This window comes from Pristiophorus japonicus, chromosome 7, assembly GCF_044704955.1.
Source record: "Pristiophorus japonicus isolate sPriJap1 chromosome 7, sPriJap1.hap1, whole genome shotgun sequence".
NCBI classification, from domain to species: Eukaryota; Metazoa; Chordata; class Chondrichthyes; family Pristiophoridae; genus Pristiophorus; species Pristiophorus japonicus.
In genome coordinates, this window is record NC_091983.1 from 209,004,255 (window position 1) to 209,023,763 (window position 19,509).

The 19,509-nt window shown below is 39.7% G+C and overlaps 1 protein-coding gene across 1 annotated transcript in view; it reads right to left on the reverse strand.

Moving 5' to 3' along the window:
- Nucleotides 1-19,509, reverse strand: part of LOC139267429 (zinc finger CCCH domain-containing protein 6) — a 66,913-nt gene that overhangs the window by 36,799 nt on the left and 10,605 nt on the right. The window contains exons 2-4 of the mRNA XM_070885742.1: nucleotides 2,077-2,266; nucleotides 1,803-1,919; nucleotides 40-121 (exon numbers count right to left, since the gene is read on the reverse strand). Coding sequence (XP_070741843.1) covers nucleotides 40-121; nucleotides 1,803-1,919; nucleotides 2,077-2,266 — 389 coding nt within the window. The remainder of the gene's footprint in view (nucleotides 1-39; nucleotides 122-1,802; nucleotides 1,920-2,076; nucleotides 2,267-19,509) is intronic.

Genomic DNA, 19,509 nt, shown 5'->3' on the forward strand with positions numbered 1-19,509 from the left:
GGCCCTCAGAATAATCCCGGCCCTCAGAATAATCCCGGCTATCAGCCTTGTTGTTATTGTAAGATTTCTGTGCAGGTACAGGTGCAGGGGATTTCATGTAATTTCCAGGTCCTTGTGCATGCTAAAAACAAAGGTAGTTTAGTTAGGTCCAAATACAGAAGTTTTATATCTACTTCAGCTTCACCTTAACATTATCAGTACATTTTATCAACTGAGTAACAGATCCATAACAATGCCTTTTTGCCAGAGACTAAATCCAGATCAAATTAAGTTAAGGTTTCCTCTCATGAGGGTTTTTAAAATAAAATGAGTTCTAAGTATTATGATCATTCTGGTGATGGTAGTTGAATTAACAACCACAATACAATACCAGTTACCATTTAGTACTAAATTCATCAACTTCACCTTGAAGTATGACAACTCAGGAAATGGAATAAGAGAAATACAGTAAAGGTAACATTCTGAAAATATTGTTGCACAACATTGTCAATGCAATCTGGTTGAGAGCTCAGTACTGCACAGGACTAAGTATACTTGATTCCATCACTAACAAGAAAGTTGGAAAAAATCTTCCATCCCACAGAGCCTCATCAAGCAAAGTTTGACTGTAATCTTCATTAACTTTCTCCTTTATTTATGGACAATAATCAAGCCTGGTGCTAGCACTAGGAGAAAAAGGCACTACTGAAGTACTGAATAATGCCTTAAATGCAATGTGGGGGAATGGGAAAGAGGGAAAAATGTTTTAATGAAAGTGATCGCACAAGACATTTCTTAAAGAGACACTGTCCCTAGATGATCCTATAGGGATAATGCACAAATGAACCCAGGTAAGGATTTCTACGCAGATTTGGTCAAAGATGCACAGAAATTATAACTGAAGATTTAAAACCACTCCATTAATAAATGACATGGTAATGCACGTCTTGAGCTTCAGTCAAGTGAAGAAATCTTAACAAAATGTAATATATTTCAAAGCAGTTTAACAATTCCAAATTTATCCCAAAATTCAATTTGAGTATAGAGAGAAAACAGTTAAGGAAAGACCCAATAGGCTCATACAAAATATTAAGCCATACTACTGGACCTCTTGCAGTGCTATTGAAGATGATTCGGAAGATATGGTTGACATTTGAAGATGCCATGACAGTGAAGTGGATATCACTTTCTGATTATTCCTGACTAAATATGAAATTACAATATATTTTGTGTTACCAACAGTTTATTTTGAAAAGTGTCACCCATGCTATATGCAAGACTTTTAGATAAGGCAAAGCTAGAATATCAGAGACAGGAAAGTGGGATTAGAGGACATGAATTTAAATGAGTGATAAACAATTTTAACACAAATCAGGATGGATTTCTTTGCCAAATATTATATTATAAGAACAATCTACCTAAAGAGTGGGGCAAGGGAAGGGTCTCAAGATGCCATAAAAGGATCAGGTTATGAGCTGAATGCCCCACTCTTAACATTAACATGTTTTTAGGTTAAAATTACACTTTGAAATAGAGAAGGATTGCACATTCTTTTCTGCATTACTCAAGAACACTTCCTCGTCAGCTGATTAAAAAGAGCACCACGCATGTTCCTGTAGGTTTCATTTGGAGCATGACTCCCAAGCCCACGTTTTTTGCTCTTCACTGCTTTCCCGAGATTTCCTACAACATCAGGACTGGAGTAGAGTGGTTACTCAACACAAATTAGTACATGCATTGCATTAAACTATATGTACTAGATTAGCCCAAAAATAGAGCCCTCTTGTTTAGAAACCACAACATAACCATCTTTGGTTACCTACCGGAGGGAAAGGAGCATCATATTCCCTGTAGGGTGCAGGACCTTTCTTGTATGACCTTTCAGTATCAATATCAGAGTCATAACTGAAGTCTGAATCACCACTGGAAGGAGAATGTCGCTGTAAAAGAATTTAAGTTCACTCAGTATAATAAGCCCCCACACACTATAAATGTGAATGCTTAAAGAGGATGTATTTTTTCTACAATAACCAAATTATATCTGTAGAAAACAGATCAATAAAACAATAGCTGAACAGGGTTGTCTGTTCACAATACCTTGTGTTTCTCTTTCTTCCTCCTCTTTGCTTTTTTCTTTTCCCTTTCTTTCTCTCGCTTTCTCTTCTTCTTCGATCTTCTGTGGGATGACTTATCCTCTTTCTCACTTTCTTTTGATTCTTTCTTCACGTCCTGGTTTCCTTCAAGTCCATCATCATCTATTTCCCCATCTTCAAGTTCCCCATCCTCCCTGCAAGTCCAAATACCACCACCATAAAAAGGTCACATCATGTGCAAGAGTTGCTACATTTTTAATGGGAGCCTGAGCTGGGTAAAGCTTTTCCTGTCATTTTTTAAAGTTGGCTTTTAAAAAAAAAACACATTTGTCAAACTTTCTCTTCCAAAAAACATAAAACTGCCCTTTTCACAAATATCAGAACCAAATAGTTGATCATGCTGACCAAGTGATCACTTGTGAGAAATTAAATAAGTTATTTATATTAACTTAATTGTGGAGTGCTCATATTTCAGACAAATATGGCAAGCCAGATTCACTTTCCAGTGAGATCTGTAAATCTTTGAACTAAAAATAGTTTATCCACTGCTATTGTATAAATGGATTCCAGGACTAGTTATTAAATACAATCCAAAATTATTCTCACAAAAAAAGAATTATGCCACTGAAGAGCTGACGGTGCCCATTTGAAGCAAAATTAACTGTATTATGGCCCATTTTATTTCTTTGGACATACTCCTCCTCTTTGGGTCACCAATATTGCATGGAAATATCACGACAAATAGACCACGTGTAAGACCAACATCTAGAGAACAAAAGATGGAGTTATAACAAAGGAAAAACATACTGAAACAAAAAGAGCAGACCCGACATGAACGAGAAATTACAGCAACAAGACAAGTGAGGCACAGCAGAAGATAGCAGTTATAAAAGTATTGAGATTTACATAGTTGGTGTGTCCAACTTAACATTTCACTTTTGGAGGTTTTCTTTTCTCTTCTTCACCCACCAACTCCCCCCCCCCCCCCCCAACCACCTCACCAGTAGAATCATAGAATACAGCACAGGAGGCCATTCAGCCCATCATGCCTATGAAGTTGCTCAACAGACAGCACGTAAAATACTTTGCTCACTTCAAACTTATATATATTCTATAATATTTGGCTTGTCAGATCCTACAGTTCCCTTTGTTCACTTCTGGGGTGACCTTCTTTGAAAGAGTTATCCAATTAGTCCCACTCCCCTGGTCTTTCCGCTTCGCCCAACAAACTTTTCCTTTTCAAGTATTTATCCAATTCCCCTTTGATAGTTATTACCGAATCTGCTTCCACCACCCTTTCAGGCAGTGCTTTCCAGATAACAACTCGCTGCATCCAGATAACAAAGTACTTCATCCAAATGGCCATTCTCCACTTGGCAGCCAAGTAGCCAATTTAATTATTGGGAAAGACCATAATCAAGAATAATTATGTCCAGCAGGAGCAGAAGCCCTGGCTGATTATACTCCTAACTAGTGGATATTCAGGTCAAATGAAGCAACACATTAGTTAAAAATCGTACACGCCCAGGATTCGACCCAGAGAGCTTCCTGGTCGATATAGCTCAACTTCATATACTCTACACTTCCCTGGATGGGTTCGGCTGCAACAGTCCAGAAGCTCAACACCATTTAGGACAAAGTAGTCCGATGATCAGCAGCCCATCCAACACCTTAAACATCGACTCCCTCTACCCCCAGCGCACCGTGGATGCAATATGTACTATCTACAGGTGCACTGCAGGCAACTTCCAAGACTTTTTTGCCATCATCTCCCAACCCTGTGACCTTCACTACTTAGAAGGACAAGGACAGCAGATGCATGCAAACACCATCACATTGAAGTTTCCCTCCAAGTCATACACCACCACGACTTGGAAATATATCAGCATTCCTTCATCATTGCTGGGTCAAAAACACAGATCCCGACCTAACAGAGCTGAGGGGTGATCACCACAGGACTGCAGCTGTTTAAGGCGGCGGCTTAGCACCACCGTCTCAAGGACAGCTAGGATGGCCAATAAATGCTGGCCTTTCCAGTCACCAATATCCCAAGAATGAATAATTTTTAAAAAACTGACAATCTACGAGCTCATTAGTGCAGTATATTGTCAGATTGTGCACTTCAGCTATATAAATAAACTGCATAGGACAGATGGATAGTTCTGATCTAAAACTACATAGGCAACTGCAGTACTACTTCACTGAAATTGTACAATCTGAATGGAAATGTTTTTATTTTAAGATACTGCCAAATGGCCCAAGCACCTAATTTAAACACCTTATACTTATAGTTGACATTAAAGACAGTATCAGCTAAATAAGACAGCGTTATTCTACATTTACACTGCATGCATGATTAGCATGCCAATTGATTACCATATACTGTAATTTCTTCCAAAATTGGGCTTTACTTTTATTTAACTGAATTTTAGTAGTTAGTAAGGGTTTTACTAAAAGAGTAGCTAGTCATACAGTTGTAGCTTTCACAATTCTGGCAGCAGGGACTAAAGAAACGTGAGCAATAAGTTTGTTGGACTTCAGTTAATTCAGGATTTTGGGCCCAAGTTTCGAGCCGTGCCTAGAACGGCGCAGTCCCGACCTGGACGCCCGTTTTTCGCGCCACAAAGTGCGCCTAAAAAAAACCCTCCAGATTCTCCACCTCCCTGCTGGTCCTCTGGCCCTCGGCGCCGCGCAGCAGGAGCTGTAGGGGGCGGAGCCAGGTCCCTGCGCCGAATATAGTGCCGGGACCTCTGCACATGCGCGCTACAGTGGGCGCGCAAGTGCAGTAGCTACAGGCGCCCGAAACTATGTGGGAGGGGCCCGAAGCATGCAGCCCCTAGCCCTGGCCGAATGGCCTCACTGGGGCTGCGTGAATAAGGCTCCTCCCACGGCCAGCTCCTGCTTCCTCCTGACCCGACTCTCGCTTCCGGACCCCCCCCCCCCCCGGACTGGACCCGACACCTGCCCCGCCCCCCCCCCCCCCCCCCACCTGACCTCCCCCTCCCTCCCTCCTTCCCACTACCCCCCCGACCCGACCCAACGCCACCTACCTGTAAATCTGGTGCTGGGGACAGGCCTGCCTGAAGTCTTGGGCCCGGCCCGTTCAGCCTCCCTCCCCCTTCTCCTCCTCCCCCCCCCCCAATCTCCTTCCACCCCCCCAATCTCCTTCTCCTCCCCCCTCGCCCAATCTCCTTCCCCTTCCCCCCCCCAATCTCCTTCCCCTTCCCCCCCCCAATCTCCTTCTCCCGCCCCCCCCCAATCTCCTTTCTCCCGCCCCCCCAATCTCCTTTCTCCCCCCCCTCCCCTTCTTCCCCTTCCCCCCCCAATCTCCTTCTCCCGCCCCCCCCCATCTCCTTTCTCCCGCCCCCCCAATCTCCTTTCTCCCCCCCTCCCCTTCTCCCCCATCCCTCCCCCTTCTCCCCCCCTACCCCCCTCCTCTCGCTGTCAGAAACACAGTCACTGACAGACAGAGATTGAGAGAAACACAGACAGACAGAGAGGGGAGGGGGGTAAAAGGAGAAAGAGACACTGACAGAGACACACTGAGGGGGGCATCCAAGCACGCTGTTGGAGGGCACCCAGTGCTGCAGTCGGTAAGTAGAAAATGTTTTATTTATTGATTTAAAAAAAAAATTATTTCTTATTAATTTTTTTTGATTGATTTATTGGTTGATTTATTGATGTATTTATCATTTATTATTGATGATGGCTCTTTATTTGTAAAACTGAAGTGTTTAATGTTTGTAAACTTCCCTTTAAACACCACCCCTCCCCCCCCCCCACCATTCCCTACGCCTGATTTGTAACCTGCGCCTGATTTTCTAAACTGTAGACAAGGTTTTTTCGAGCGTACAAAAATCTTCACTTACTCCATTCTAAGTTAGTTTGGAGTAAGTTTTCACTCATGAAACTTTGAAATCAGGCGTAAGTGGCCGGACACGCCCCCTTTTGAAAAAAAAAATTCTGTTCCAAAGTGAAACTGTTCTAACTGACTAGAACTGGAGCAAACTAAAATGACGAGAATTCCGATTTCTAAGATACTCCGTTCTACACCAGTTGCTCCTAAAAATCAGGAGCAAATCATGTGGAAACTTGGGGCCTACGCGTGGAGCTGATTAGACTTTAAACTGGTTTGGAAATACAATGGAGTTCCATTCACTCATTTATGGGTCAGCACTTATTTAATTATGATCACATGCACAAGTTATGTAAGTAGAAGATTCATATAACTCGTGACTACCTCGGTATTTGAAGCATATGGTTAGTTTAGGTCTTGTATATTTGTATTGTAAACTGTGTGTGCACAACAGTCAAGATACACTTTCCAGACACAAGTCATACAAGTGTATTATGCTTCAAAGTCCAGCAATAAAATTGATTTGGTGGGGGTGGGGGGGGGGGGGGAAAGAGGTGTGAAAGCAGGGGACGATGGAAGAGACAAGACCTAAAATGACAGCACCGGTATTGATAATGTTATGGCAGGCAGAGTTCCCTTCCAATTAAAGACGATCCATGTAGATATAAGCTATTTATTTATTTATTTATTTATTTAGCATGTTGCTCAAATTCCAGAAAGATCACATATTAAGAAATGAATCTGTAACAGCACCACTGCTATTGCTCCCTATTACATATGTAGTTTCTATCAGAAAGGGAGGTGGGAAGGAATGAGTGGCAAAAAAAAACTAGTACAGGGTACCAACTGTGTAAAGTTTGAATTGTACTGAAAAACATAACAAAATCGCTTAGTGCAAGAAGAGAACTAAAATCCAACAAATACTATGTTACCTTGAATTTTCTACAATTTTCAAATAGGCACTACAAATAATTATCCAGATATAATCTACATAAGCTCTGATCCAGCGTCAAGAAGAGATAATATGCACAGAAATTGTTGAGTGCAATTAAGCCAGAGCAATAAGAAAGCAAGTATCGGCAAAGTGAGCTACTCACTGGCTGCTGAAATAGTGTCAGATGCACAGTAAGCAGAATGAAAGCATTTAAGAAATAACATAAAAATTGATTCCAATGCCAGATAAGTATGCTTAAAGAGTACTATTAGCATCAATTAGATTTAAATTATGAACAAACTAGTTTAGCTTCTTCACTTAGCAACCAAGCAATAATAAATGCAGGATTATAACAAACATTAACAAAATTCTCCAAAGTTTTTGCACTTTGGAAATGCACTTCAATTGGAAAATTAGTACCAAACTACAAATGTTAGTAATACCCACATATATTCCCAAATATCAACATAGGTGCTGAGAGAAGAAGCCAGCATGCATGTGAAAATATAATTATAAATTATAAAGGCACAATTTTCAAAGCTACAACCTTTTGGATAAAGTTGGTTCTTCCACTCATAAATGTGTTTTCCATCAGCATTAAGTTGCTCATTTTTGGCAAAGCACAAATTCATCAACAAACTGATGTAACATTTTTTAAGCTATTAATGCCCCAATGAAGCGATCATTTTAAATTTAAATCTTCAACTAACTGATGTTAATTCAGTATTAATGGACATAGAAAGGTATCAGTTTACAGCTTGCTTTACATTAATGATCTAAGTGAAATTTGCCAATTTTAAATTAGCAAGCTTAAAAGTTAAATACAGAACATGAACAGACACTGACACTGGCCAAGTCCCCAAGACTTTCTTAGCTGGAATAATTAGTAATGCAGGGAAACTTCAAGGAAAGAAAAGGGAGAAAATAAGTTTTATAAGAACCCAGGACGACGGTATGAAAATATCTGGGTTTTTAATATTAATGAAGGAATACAGTGCATCTGACAAAACATGCAAAGCAGGTCTTGTCGATAGCTCTGACCATGGCAATTTTCCAAAGGTGCCAAGTACTTAGGAATATATTTAAGTATGGTTAAAATCTAGTAATTGTTTTAAAAAAATGAAATGTCATATAGCATTATTAAATTTTTTTTTCAGAAACTTAGCAAAACCATTTTTAAAAAATACTGGTCTCAAAACATTACCAGGTTCAAAAGGACATGGGTATTTAGGAAACTGAGTAAGCAGAAGATTCTGTTAAATAATTAGTATGGGCATAAGAAACTAAGAGAGTATTTGTTTAATGAACAGTGGCATGTGATCAAGATTGTTTTTAAGATGCAGTGTACTCCTTCAATAACTATGAAAACCCAGATGTTTTCCTGCAGTCAACTGGCATTCATTTCATATTTATTTTCTCCATTTCCCTTCTTAAACTTTCCATACAGCAACTATTGCAGTTATGAAAGAGATCTAAAGTCATTGTTGGTTAGCACTTGGGTGCTGTAAATATACAAATAGCGTATTAGATACAAATCAAAGGGCTGTAGCATTGCTGTAAACATTAAGATCCCACCTCAAGTTTGGTCTCCTAAACATAGTGAGGCTGTTCTTGCCTTGTAAGAGTAAAGAGGCAAATATCCAAGATAATTCCAGAACTAGGAAATAAATTGTAAGATTAAGGAGTTGTCATTGCTCTGTTTGAAAAAAGTAGATTTTGAGGTGGCTTACTGGACCATTGAAGTGTTCGGGGTTCAGAGAACATCAGATGAAAATTTGAAAGATAGGTCAAGCAAAGTTTTTTTCAAAACAAAAGGATGCAATATTAAAAATCTGAGGCCTGCATGCACTTTTTGTCAACTTTTCCATCATAAATTCCCATGAGCACATTAATAATGGAAACTGTCTGTGATTACAACCTCTCCCAGCTGAAGCAGTACTGTGCCATCACTGGCAGGAGGATGCAATCCTACAGATATATATAGGCAGTTTTTATTACAACAAAAAGTTTACAATAAATATGTAATGGCAAAATGTATGACTTTAATATTAGGACTAAATTACATTTGTACCCTGGTCCAAATACCTCTCCCGCCACCTCCACTTGCCCTACTTGACCCGAAGACGACACTCAGTCTTGACACACAGCGTGCAATGTACGAACAATATATGTTTATGGAACAAAGTTATTCGGGAATATTATTGAAGAAAATATTGTGAATTGCCTCAAGTAGTAACTAGATTCATTTCTAGAGAAAGAGCTGGGTTAAAGTATGTGATTTGAAAGATAGGTTAAGCAAAGTTTTTTTCAAAACAAAAGGATGCAATATTAAAAATCTTAGGCCTGCACGCACTTTTTGTCAACTTTTCCATCAACTTTTCCAAGCAGGGTTGAGAGCAAAATGGAAAGGCTTTGTTGGACAAAGGACAGTTTCACATTCTTAAAAAAATATCATAAGTAATGAAGGGCACTTGCCTGTCTCCCTCCTGCTGTCAAACAGCATGTACTAAGAAGGACAGATGTGATGGGCTACAATTGATGGCCACTGTACCACATCCAAGTAAAGGTGGTAGCAGGAACACTTTGGTTGAAGTTATAAATACTATAAAGCTTCAGTGGTTTTCAGATATTTAATTTGTTAATTGTTACGTATTATAGCGCATCACCCATTCAAATGAGGTAGATCACATGTTTGTGATATTTTTAGTTGCTGGAGCTAGTCGCTCAATGGGAGTGGGGCGAGAGGGAAGAAGTGCCTTCGAGATCAAGAACAGCAACATTTAATACAAGAGACTACTTCTGCAATTACTTATACATAGGATATACAACACAGAAACAGGCCATTCGGCTCAACCAGTCCATGCCGGTGTTTATGCTCTACTCGAAGCTCTTCCCGTCTTTCGTCACGTATCACCAGAACCCTTCTCTCTCATATGCTTATTTAAACTTCCCTTAAATGCATCTATACTATTTGCTTCAACCACTCCCTGTGGTAGTAAGTTTCACATTCTCACTACTCTCTGTGTAAAGAGGTTTCTTCTGAATTTCCCATTTGATTTCTTGGCGACTATCTTATATTGATGGAATCTAGTTTTGCTCTTCCTCACAAGTGGAAACACTGTCAAAACCGGTTATCATTTTAAAGACCTCTAAAGAGAAAAGAGACCCAAGCCTATTCATCCTTTCCTGATAGGTATAACCTCTCATTTCTGGTATCATCCTTGTAAATCTTTTTTGCACCCTCTCCTGTGCCTCTATATCCTTTATATTATGGTGACCAGAATTGTACACAGTACTGCAAGTGGTCTGACCAAGATTCGATAAAAGTTTAGTATAACTTTTCAATTCTATCTCTCTAGGAATAAACCCTAGTGCTTAGTTTGCCTTTTTTATGGCCTTAATAATCTGTGTCGCTACTTTTAGTGATTTGTGTATTTGTACTCCGAGATCTCTTTGCTTTTCTAAATTTTTAAAATTTAATGATACATTTCGCTTCTGTGAAAAAAGATAAATTTGTTCAAGTAAAAAAACTATAAAGTTTGGATGGGGTGGTGCTGGTTGGTGATCATAGGTCTCAATCAACATTCTTTGATCTGGTTGCTGCAAGTTACCTGCACAATCCAATGTGCAACAGCTGCTACACCCCATGGGAAACAAACAAGCAAATTCAGGTCTCTGCTCACCAGCTCTCCTCAACAACAAAGTTCAAATTATAAATGGAGAATAAAACGGAGAAAACCACATTCTACAACATTGTTAGGATATCGCTTATGGTCACGTTATTGTTTTAAAAATATATTTTACTTTGTAGGTATGAACAAATGGAAACCATCCCGAAGACGGATAATGCATCACTGTCACAGTAATTTGCAAGGATAGAGTGGTAGAGGGTGTTATTTTAAAGAGGGGGTGATTGTGGGACAGTGTCTCAGGAGAAGGAACTATTTACAATGTCAGCTGGCATGAGGGCCAGGAAGGGAGGTGGGTGGTCAGCAGTTAAGTGAGAATGGGAACGAGGAAGCAGGAGGCAGACCTTATGGTTAAGATGAGTTCAGAGAGAATATGGGGAGCGAGAAGATGAGAGAAACCAGAACGATGGAGGTTCAGGTTGTGGGGGGGGGGGGGGGGGGGGGAAGCTGGCAGAAGATTTCATTTTGTAGACAAGGGGAAGCAGAGGCAGTTGAATTGATGGTTTTTTATCTTGCTGGCAAAGAAGTTCATGAGCTCCTTGCATTTGTTGCTGGAAGCATGAGTGGAGGAGCAGTTGGGAAGAAGGGTTTAAGGAGGTTGGCAGTGGCGAAAAATCACCGGATGTTACCGTAGCTTTCCAGCAGAGTCCAAGAGTAATGGGTGCTTTTGTCAGGAAGAGTAACCTGATAGCAAAGCTGAACAAGGGAAAGCTAAACCTACTGCACAGAAATCAATTGATGCTCGCGTATTCACAAAATTCCACCTAGCATGCTTTTGCTAGCATGTATGCACAGCCCAGACATACAGCAATTGTCAGCATGTGCTAATCAACAATCAGTGAGATTACTAGAAAGGGATGCGAATAAAATACCAGATAAAAATTACCAATTAGACTGCTTAACATTCACCGATATTCGAAAGATGACATCATCATTGGCCAATGAGACAGCTCAAAAAGGACACTTAAGTTTACAGACAGATTACTAAACAAGCTTGACTACGGTTAAGACAAGCTCCACAGCAAAAATTTTTTTAGAAAGTGAAGCTGTACAGAAAACATTTGTATAAAAAAAAATCAAAAGAAATTGTCTAGAAATTAGTGGTAGACTTCAAAAGAATCTCAAATCCAATGACTTCATAAATAGCACAAGTTGTTTTCTTGATTCAAACTGTAGTACACCTACAGATACTGTTCTGCTGTTACAAATGTGCACTTATGACTGAATTAACACCGACCTTGTGGCTGCCCATCACTCTCTCAGAGCAATGAATTTAAAGCTCGCAGTATTTCTCTCTTTCTCCACCTCCCTCCCCATAGGCATCAACTTATTGCGTCTTACAGATTCACAGTTGCTTGCTGCAATCTGGTACTGTGCCCAAGTAGCCGCATTTCTGTAAGCCTCAACGGCAAATGTCAACTAAGATGTTTGAATGGGGGGGGGGCGGAGGTAGGGCGGGTTACCGTCAAAGGTCTTAGCAATCAACAGCAGGAACCATGGATTATCCCACCTGCCAGAGATCTAGAGTTAGTAGCATTCCACTCCTTTCCCAGTTTCAATCAGGGATCAGTCCAGAGATCAAGCTCAGTATCACAACAATAATGCATTGACTAAATGAGCAACTGGAGAGCTCTTGTGGCAATTTAATTTTCCTACAACCTAAACAGAAGCATTACCCAAATTAACATGTTTAATTCAATTTATTCTGATGGATACCATTGGTCCATCTAGCCTATCCTTTCCAAACCACCCATCAGGATTCTTACTGTGACTCTAGCACTAACATACTGTCCATATGGACATTGGACAAGGATAGGATCAAGATGAATGCAATGTCCTCAGAGCCAGTAGCCTGATACATGAATAATGACCACATGCCAAGTTACCAGCACTTGTGAAACTGCATTACAGCAATAAATCAACATATTCAGGACAGGACAAATTGGCAGGGATATAAAGAAATCTTTACTCAGAGAGTGGTTTGAATGTGGAACTCACTAACACAGGGAGTGGTTGAAGCGAATGGTATTGATGCATTTGAGGCGCTAGATAAGCATATGAGGAAGAAGGGAATAGAGGGTTATGCTGATAAGTTAGATGAGGAAAAACAGGAAGAGGCTCGAGTGGAGCATAGACACTGGCATGGACTGGTGGGGCCGAATGGCCTGTTTCTGTGCTGTATATCCTATGCAATCCTTTGATTTTAATGTTTAATGTTTCAAGTCTCAGAATAAAATTAGTTCTTGCTTGGTTTGCTAGGGTGCTTCCTGGAAGTAGGAGTCAGTTATAGAAACATAGAAAATAGGTGCAGGAGTAGGCCATTCGGCCCTTCGAGCCTGCACCCAGTACCCATTTCCTGCTTTCTCGCCAAACCCCTTGATCTCTTTAGCCGTAAGGGCCATATCTAACTCCCTCTTGAATATATCCAATGAACTGGCATCAACAACTCTCTGCGGCAAGGAATTCTTTGAATGAAGAAGTTTCTCCTCATCTCAGTCCTAAATGGCCTACCCTTTCTTCCAATTAACAAAATATTCAAGTCAATACAGACTAATAAATGAAATATAGCTGGATGTGCCCAGTAATGCTGCAATTCAGTTACCAGATCCAAATAAATCAATAACTTAGAACAGCAAGGCATTACTCTTAAAAACAGGTGAATCCGTAGTATTACAACCATTGCTCACACTAACCATCCACTTTTTAGTATCTGAATAAGTAAAATGAATAATTGAGAGAAATGCTGTTATAATGATCAAAAATTGCAAGATGCCACAGAAGGAAACAGTTGCCATGAACTCAGGTGGGAGATAATAGGAATAATATTTTACAGCTGGGAAATCACAAGCCCATAATCCTAAAACATCAAAAATTCTGAACAATCGTACTTAAAGTTAGAAACATAGTTAACCACAATCACAGTGAAGTGGACTGCATGTGACTTCAGCAGCACATACAAAATGAGTAGATTGGGCAGAAAGACCTCAGATGAAATTTACTTGGAGAAAGAATGAGAAGACATATGGACTGTAAAACATTAACTGTAGAGGCACAGACTTATGGGTTCATATACACAAATCGCAAACTCAGAGACCAAGTTGTTAAAACTGAAAAAAAGGATTCAGGTTCGTAGGTTTATAAGCAGGGCACAGTGCACAAAAGCAGAGTGGCAATACTAAACCTATTCAATATACAGTCTAGGCTGCAGCTAGAACACTGTCTAGTTTTGGGCACCCCAGTTTAGGAAGGATGTCAAGGCCATGGAGAGGATACAAAAGAGAGCTACTTATACTAAAGCCATGATGAGCCGCTTTAATTATGAGATACTAGAGAAAATGGGGCTGTCTTCATTAGAGCAGAGTATGTCAAGAGATATTCAAAATTATGAAAGGTTTTAAGATAAATTGGGAAAAACTATTTCTACTAGTTGGTGAATTGTTAACTAGAGGGCATAAATTTAAAATCACCAAAAGAACCAAGGGAGATTAGAACAATTTATTTTAAGCAGAGGATTATTTGGACATGAAATGCTCTACTAAAAACAGTTGTGAAACTTGAATTCACAATAGCTTTTAAAAAAAAAGTGGACAAATATTTGAAAAAGAACATTTAAAGAAAAAAAAAAGAGTACCAGGAAAAGTACAGGGGAATAGAATGAATAAGACAGTTCGGAGCTGGTACAGGCATGGTGATCAAATGGACCTCTATCTGTGTTGTATTCTATTTCTCTGTCCCTGATCCTTAAGAGCGGGTTAATCATTCATAAAGCAGTCAAAACTCATAATCCACCCAAATATATAGTTCTTCTGTAATGCTGCTTTTAGAAATTACAAAATTATATGACAATGGTAGTCTCCATTCATAAGAGTCATTACATGAAAAGTGCTGGTATGCGCTCAACCATAAGGTTACCATGTTAATTATTCTCCTCATCCATTAACAAATTAACATGCCAATCCTATTCAGCTGTATTCCCATTTCTCCATCTTCTCTGCTCAAGCCTTCCTCAGTTTTCTTTTGCAGTTTAGTCTCTAAATCTATTTTCCTGTTTCTGTCCAAAATTAGAGGCCAGAAGAACTTGCAGACGAGGTGAAGGAATAGACAATGCCAAAATGGACTGAAAAGATCCCAAAAATTTGGATGACTGCCTTTCAACACATTTGATTTCACCCTTAGAGTTAACAACTCTCATATTCCAATTGCAGCACTTGGATGAGTCCGATATCCTAGCCTATTATGAAATTTCTATCACACTGTAAAGAAATACTTCCTGACATCTGTCTAAAATAGTTCTTCATAATCTTGAATCAGTGTGCTCTTGTCCTGGAGACTATATAAAATTGCCTGGTGTATCTGCCTGGTTTACAAAAATGGAATAGAAACTATCAAAACCATACCTAGTGTGCAGCAGCCGTGGAGAAACCTACAGCAAAAACTCTCCTCAGCTTGAAGATAAAATAGAGATAGGGAAGCAATTTTTTTAAAACTTTAATCCAAGTCAGTTTGATAAAAGCACATTTTATGCGATACATAAAATTTACTAGGACAGATATTTAGTGTATAGCTGATCACGTAACCAAATGACTTCTGAAAACCAGTTTCACTCACATTTGGGAAAGTGTAACAGCCACTTTTATCCCCCTAAGCATACAAGTTGATAGGGTCAGTGTAACAGTATATGCTGGAGCATTAATCGACTGCTCGGTGGTGAAATTCTAGTCTCCACACATTAATCTTAGCTGTCCAACCACTAGATAAGATTTTTGCTGATAAGACTATCAAGAAATATGAAGCAATGACAGGAAAATGGAGTCGGGGTGCAGATCAGCCATGATCAGAGAGACTGATTGGCCTACTGTTGTTCCTAGTTAATGTAAGCCAGACCTTAGCCCAAAGAGAAGTTAGTAAAAGGGAGTCCCCTGGACACACATCCTGACAGTTGATTTTGGAGAACTCCATGAGTTCTGGGAACAGGTTAATCTTCCTTTTAGCCAGGATGGTACATGGCACAAAAGCCAAGAAAGAAGAACTGACAACCTCAAAGTCATGATTTTTTAATTGTGTAAACAAATGTAAGCAGTCTAAAGATAGCCCGAGGAGTTATTGTGCCCACCAGCACAACTGAGTAAACATCCATTGTGTCATTAATAGTCAGCAACCTCTACTGGAAGTGCATGCATGAACAGATAAGGATAGGGTCATTTGATGCCCTTGTAGCCAAATAGCCTATCAGCATTTACTATCAAGACTTACTCAAATAATAGTCACTTGGGCAAGATATTCATGGACACATATCTGAACAAGTAGTCAATGTCCTTTGGGAGGAAAGGAAGGCAGAAAATTTGGCACAAAGAAATAAAATACACAATGTATGAACATTATGAAAAAGTTGCCATTCAAGACAACTTTACTGACAGTAAACAGAAAACTGTTGAAATATATTGGTTAGCTAGCTACTGAATAAATATTAATTGCTGCTAAAAAAGTTCCATGTTGCAAACCACTATTCAATTTCAAAAGCATGGCCTTTAAATGAACTGTTTGTCATTACATTGAGAGCTAACTAGAAATATGCCTAGCCATCAGCATATTCCTTACTACAAAGAAGTTTTAGCCAATTTAAAAACTCCCCAAAATTATCTATATTCATTCACTACACCACTTCATTGATAAACATTCACTAGATCACTTTTAGACTTTTTAAATTCTGTCTCATCTCATGCAAAGATAAAACCAAATGTCTAATATGAGCATCTAAAGTGATGACATATTGGGCCCAAGTTTCCACATGATTTTTAGGAGCAACTGGTGGAGAACGGACTATCTTAGAAATCGCAATTCTCCACATTTTTTTTTCTGCAGTTCTAGTCAGTTAGAACAGTTTCACTTTGGAACAGAATTTTTTCTTCAAAAGGGGGCGTGTCCAGCCACTGACGCCTGATTTCAAAGTTTCCACAGTGAAAACGTACTCCAAACTAACTTAGAATGGAGCAAGTGAAGATTTTTGTAGAACTGAAAAAACCTTGTCTACACATTAAAAAATCAGGCGCAGGTTACAAATTAGGCGTCCAGAACGAGGTTTGGGGGGAGGGGAAGTCATTAAGTTCTATAATAAATCCTTATTTATACTTATACAAATATTATACAAATAAATCTAACCTGAATAAAAATTTATAAGCAAAGAAAATATTAAATAAACCATCTTCCTACCTGTGTGAAAGTGCTTCAGCCAGAGAGAATGCTGCAGGAAGCCTCACAAGTTGAGGCAGCCGTAAGTTCCCGCGGGGCGGGGAGGAGGAAGCCGTTTCCGACGGCAGGCGGGCAGGGGGGAGGGAAACGGCTGCCTCAACTTTCTGAGGCTTCCTGCAGCCTTCTCACTGCTGCAAGAAGCCTCAGTGCTAATGGCAATGTGCTTTTATTAAAAAATGTTCAAAAATTAAACAGCAACAAAGAACTACAAAAATGGCCGAGTGCCAATGTTTCCTTCACACTGTGCTTGCGCGAACGCTCCAATGCGCACGCGCAGGGTTGCCGGGGAAAAAAAACTAATTTAAATGGTACCCGCCCCCTCCCACTTACAAAATCGGCGCGAGTGGTATGCTCTGCCCCCTGGGCGCCACGCCAAGCAGACATGGAGCTGCAGGGCGCTCCAGAATCGCGCGTTTTTTTCCGGCGCTGTTTTCGGCGCGAAAAACGGGCGCCCAGCTCGGAGAGGCGCCCGTTTTTTATCGTGTGGAAACTTGGGCCCTATGTACCTGTTGCAGAATGGAATGTCAATTTTATAGTTCACTTTTCAGAACTATACTACTTAAGGTGCAGTTACATTGTATCTACCAATTTCGGATCAAGTCACTAAAGCACCATTGGCAGCCACTATTTTTATACTGCCTGGCTGTGGCACAGATCTGGTTCCAAAGGTTGCATTTGAAATGTTTTGAGAGCAAAGCCAGGGCAACCGTACTCAATACATTTAAATAAGCAAGATATAAAGAGTCCAGAAGGTCCAACAGACCCGAGCACTTTTCAAATCCAATTTGACATTGCACTGAAATTATCTTCTATGCGATGTCAACCCCAAACAATGCAAGACTGTGGTGCTAAATCTGCAGTGCAAACACAACCGTAGAGAAATATAGTCCAATGGGAATGCTAAAGATATCCAACTGCTCCAGCTACAAAATACAAAGAATACAATTGCATAAACAATAAGTTAGTTAATGGAATGAATCATAACCATCCTGGGCAAAAGCAACAAACCCAATTTTGCAGGGGTAACAGATAGAACAGCCAACTGAGAGGTGTTTATAAGTTGAAGTTGAGCCTCTCAAACTGTACTCTATTTTTAATCCATTCACCTCAGGCAGTATTAAACTATACGTCTAGCAATGAATACACTGGATGTAAATTTGCAAGAAATGAATAAACAACCTGCTGATAATACATAGCAAGGACAGCTGAGGTGGCTCAAAGGAGTCTGATTGGCTGTAAAGGCAGGCCAGAGCTGTCTGGAAGCCTGGAACATTTAAGTTCCTAAAAATAGAACCGCCAGCTTGAGTTTGGAATCTGAGAATAGAACAGCTGATGTAGAGAAAGAGCAAACAGCGAAAGAAGAAGGAACAGATTAGGAGTGTCTGAGCAACACAATGAGGGAGTGAGGCAAGTTCCTAAATGAAAAATGGCCAGGAGAATCAAGTTAGGTTAAAACATTCAAAAGGGTAGGGTCACCCAAACATCAGGAGAGAAGGGCTTGTAACTGAAAATGTGGAAGCACGCCAAGTGAAGTAAAAAAAAATACGCTAGTGAAATGGACAGGAGATGGATGCAGCAACATAAAAGAACAGAACATACAGAGAGAATAAGGTAGCTATTGCAAATAGTACAAGAACCAATTGCTCTGTGTCTAAATGATATGAATGAGTTGGATTCAGAAACGGAGTAAATTACATCGAATTGACACCATAGAAACGGGCCATTTGGCCCAATAGGTCTATGGTGTTTTAGCACCACATAAGCTTCTTCCCACCTTACTTCACCTCACCCTAACATATCCTTCCATTCCTTTCTCTCTCGTGTATTTCTTTAGCTTCCTCTTAAATGTGTCTATGTTATTCGCTTCAACTACTCCATGTGGTAGCAGGTTCCACATTCTAACCACTCTCTAGTTAAATAAGTTTCTCCTGAATTCCTTATTAGATTTATTGATGACTATCTTATGTTTACATAAAATGTACAGATGATACTAAACAAGGTGGCAGTCAAATCTGATGAGTTAGCCAAGGATCTACAAAATGAAATAAAATTTGAGTTGGTGAAACATGGCAGGCAAAATTCAATACAGATAAATGAAAGGGAGTACACAGTGAAAGTAAACAATGTGTTGAACTATCTTAAGGATGAAGTTGAAAACCATGTAGGGATGTTTGTCGACTATGCACTCAAAATATCCAGTCACTGTGGAACAGTAAATAATACAAATAGACTTGGAACTGTAATATTAAATCTGTATAATTCAAGTTAGAAGTCCTCATGCTGAAACAGTGCAGTATTCTAGTCAGACCATCTCTCAAGTACTGTACCCAGGTTTGGTCACCAAACATTCATCTGGAAGCAATCCAGATTGGAGCCACTAGTCTGATCCCAAATCTGAGGATTGATTTAGAAGGAAAGACTGGATAAACTGGGGTTTTTCAGCCTTGAAAGGAAAGCAACTACTTTTGAACCTTAAAGGTATTCAAGATAATAACCAGTATAGAAATTATAAATCTAGTATATTTGGAACTCTATTCCAAGGTAAACCTAGACAACTGGACAAGTGGGGAAGGTACAGGATCAAACCAGTGAAAGGAAATTAATCTAACAGACAAAAAAACAACACATTTATATAGCACTAAGAAAAAGTCTTGAGGTGCAAGGAAAAACTGGACATCAAGTCAAAGGAGGTACTAGGAATGGCAAAAA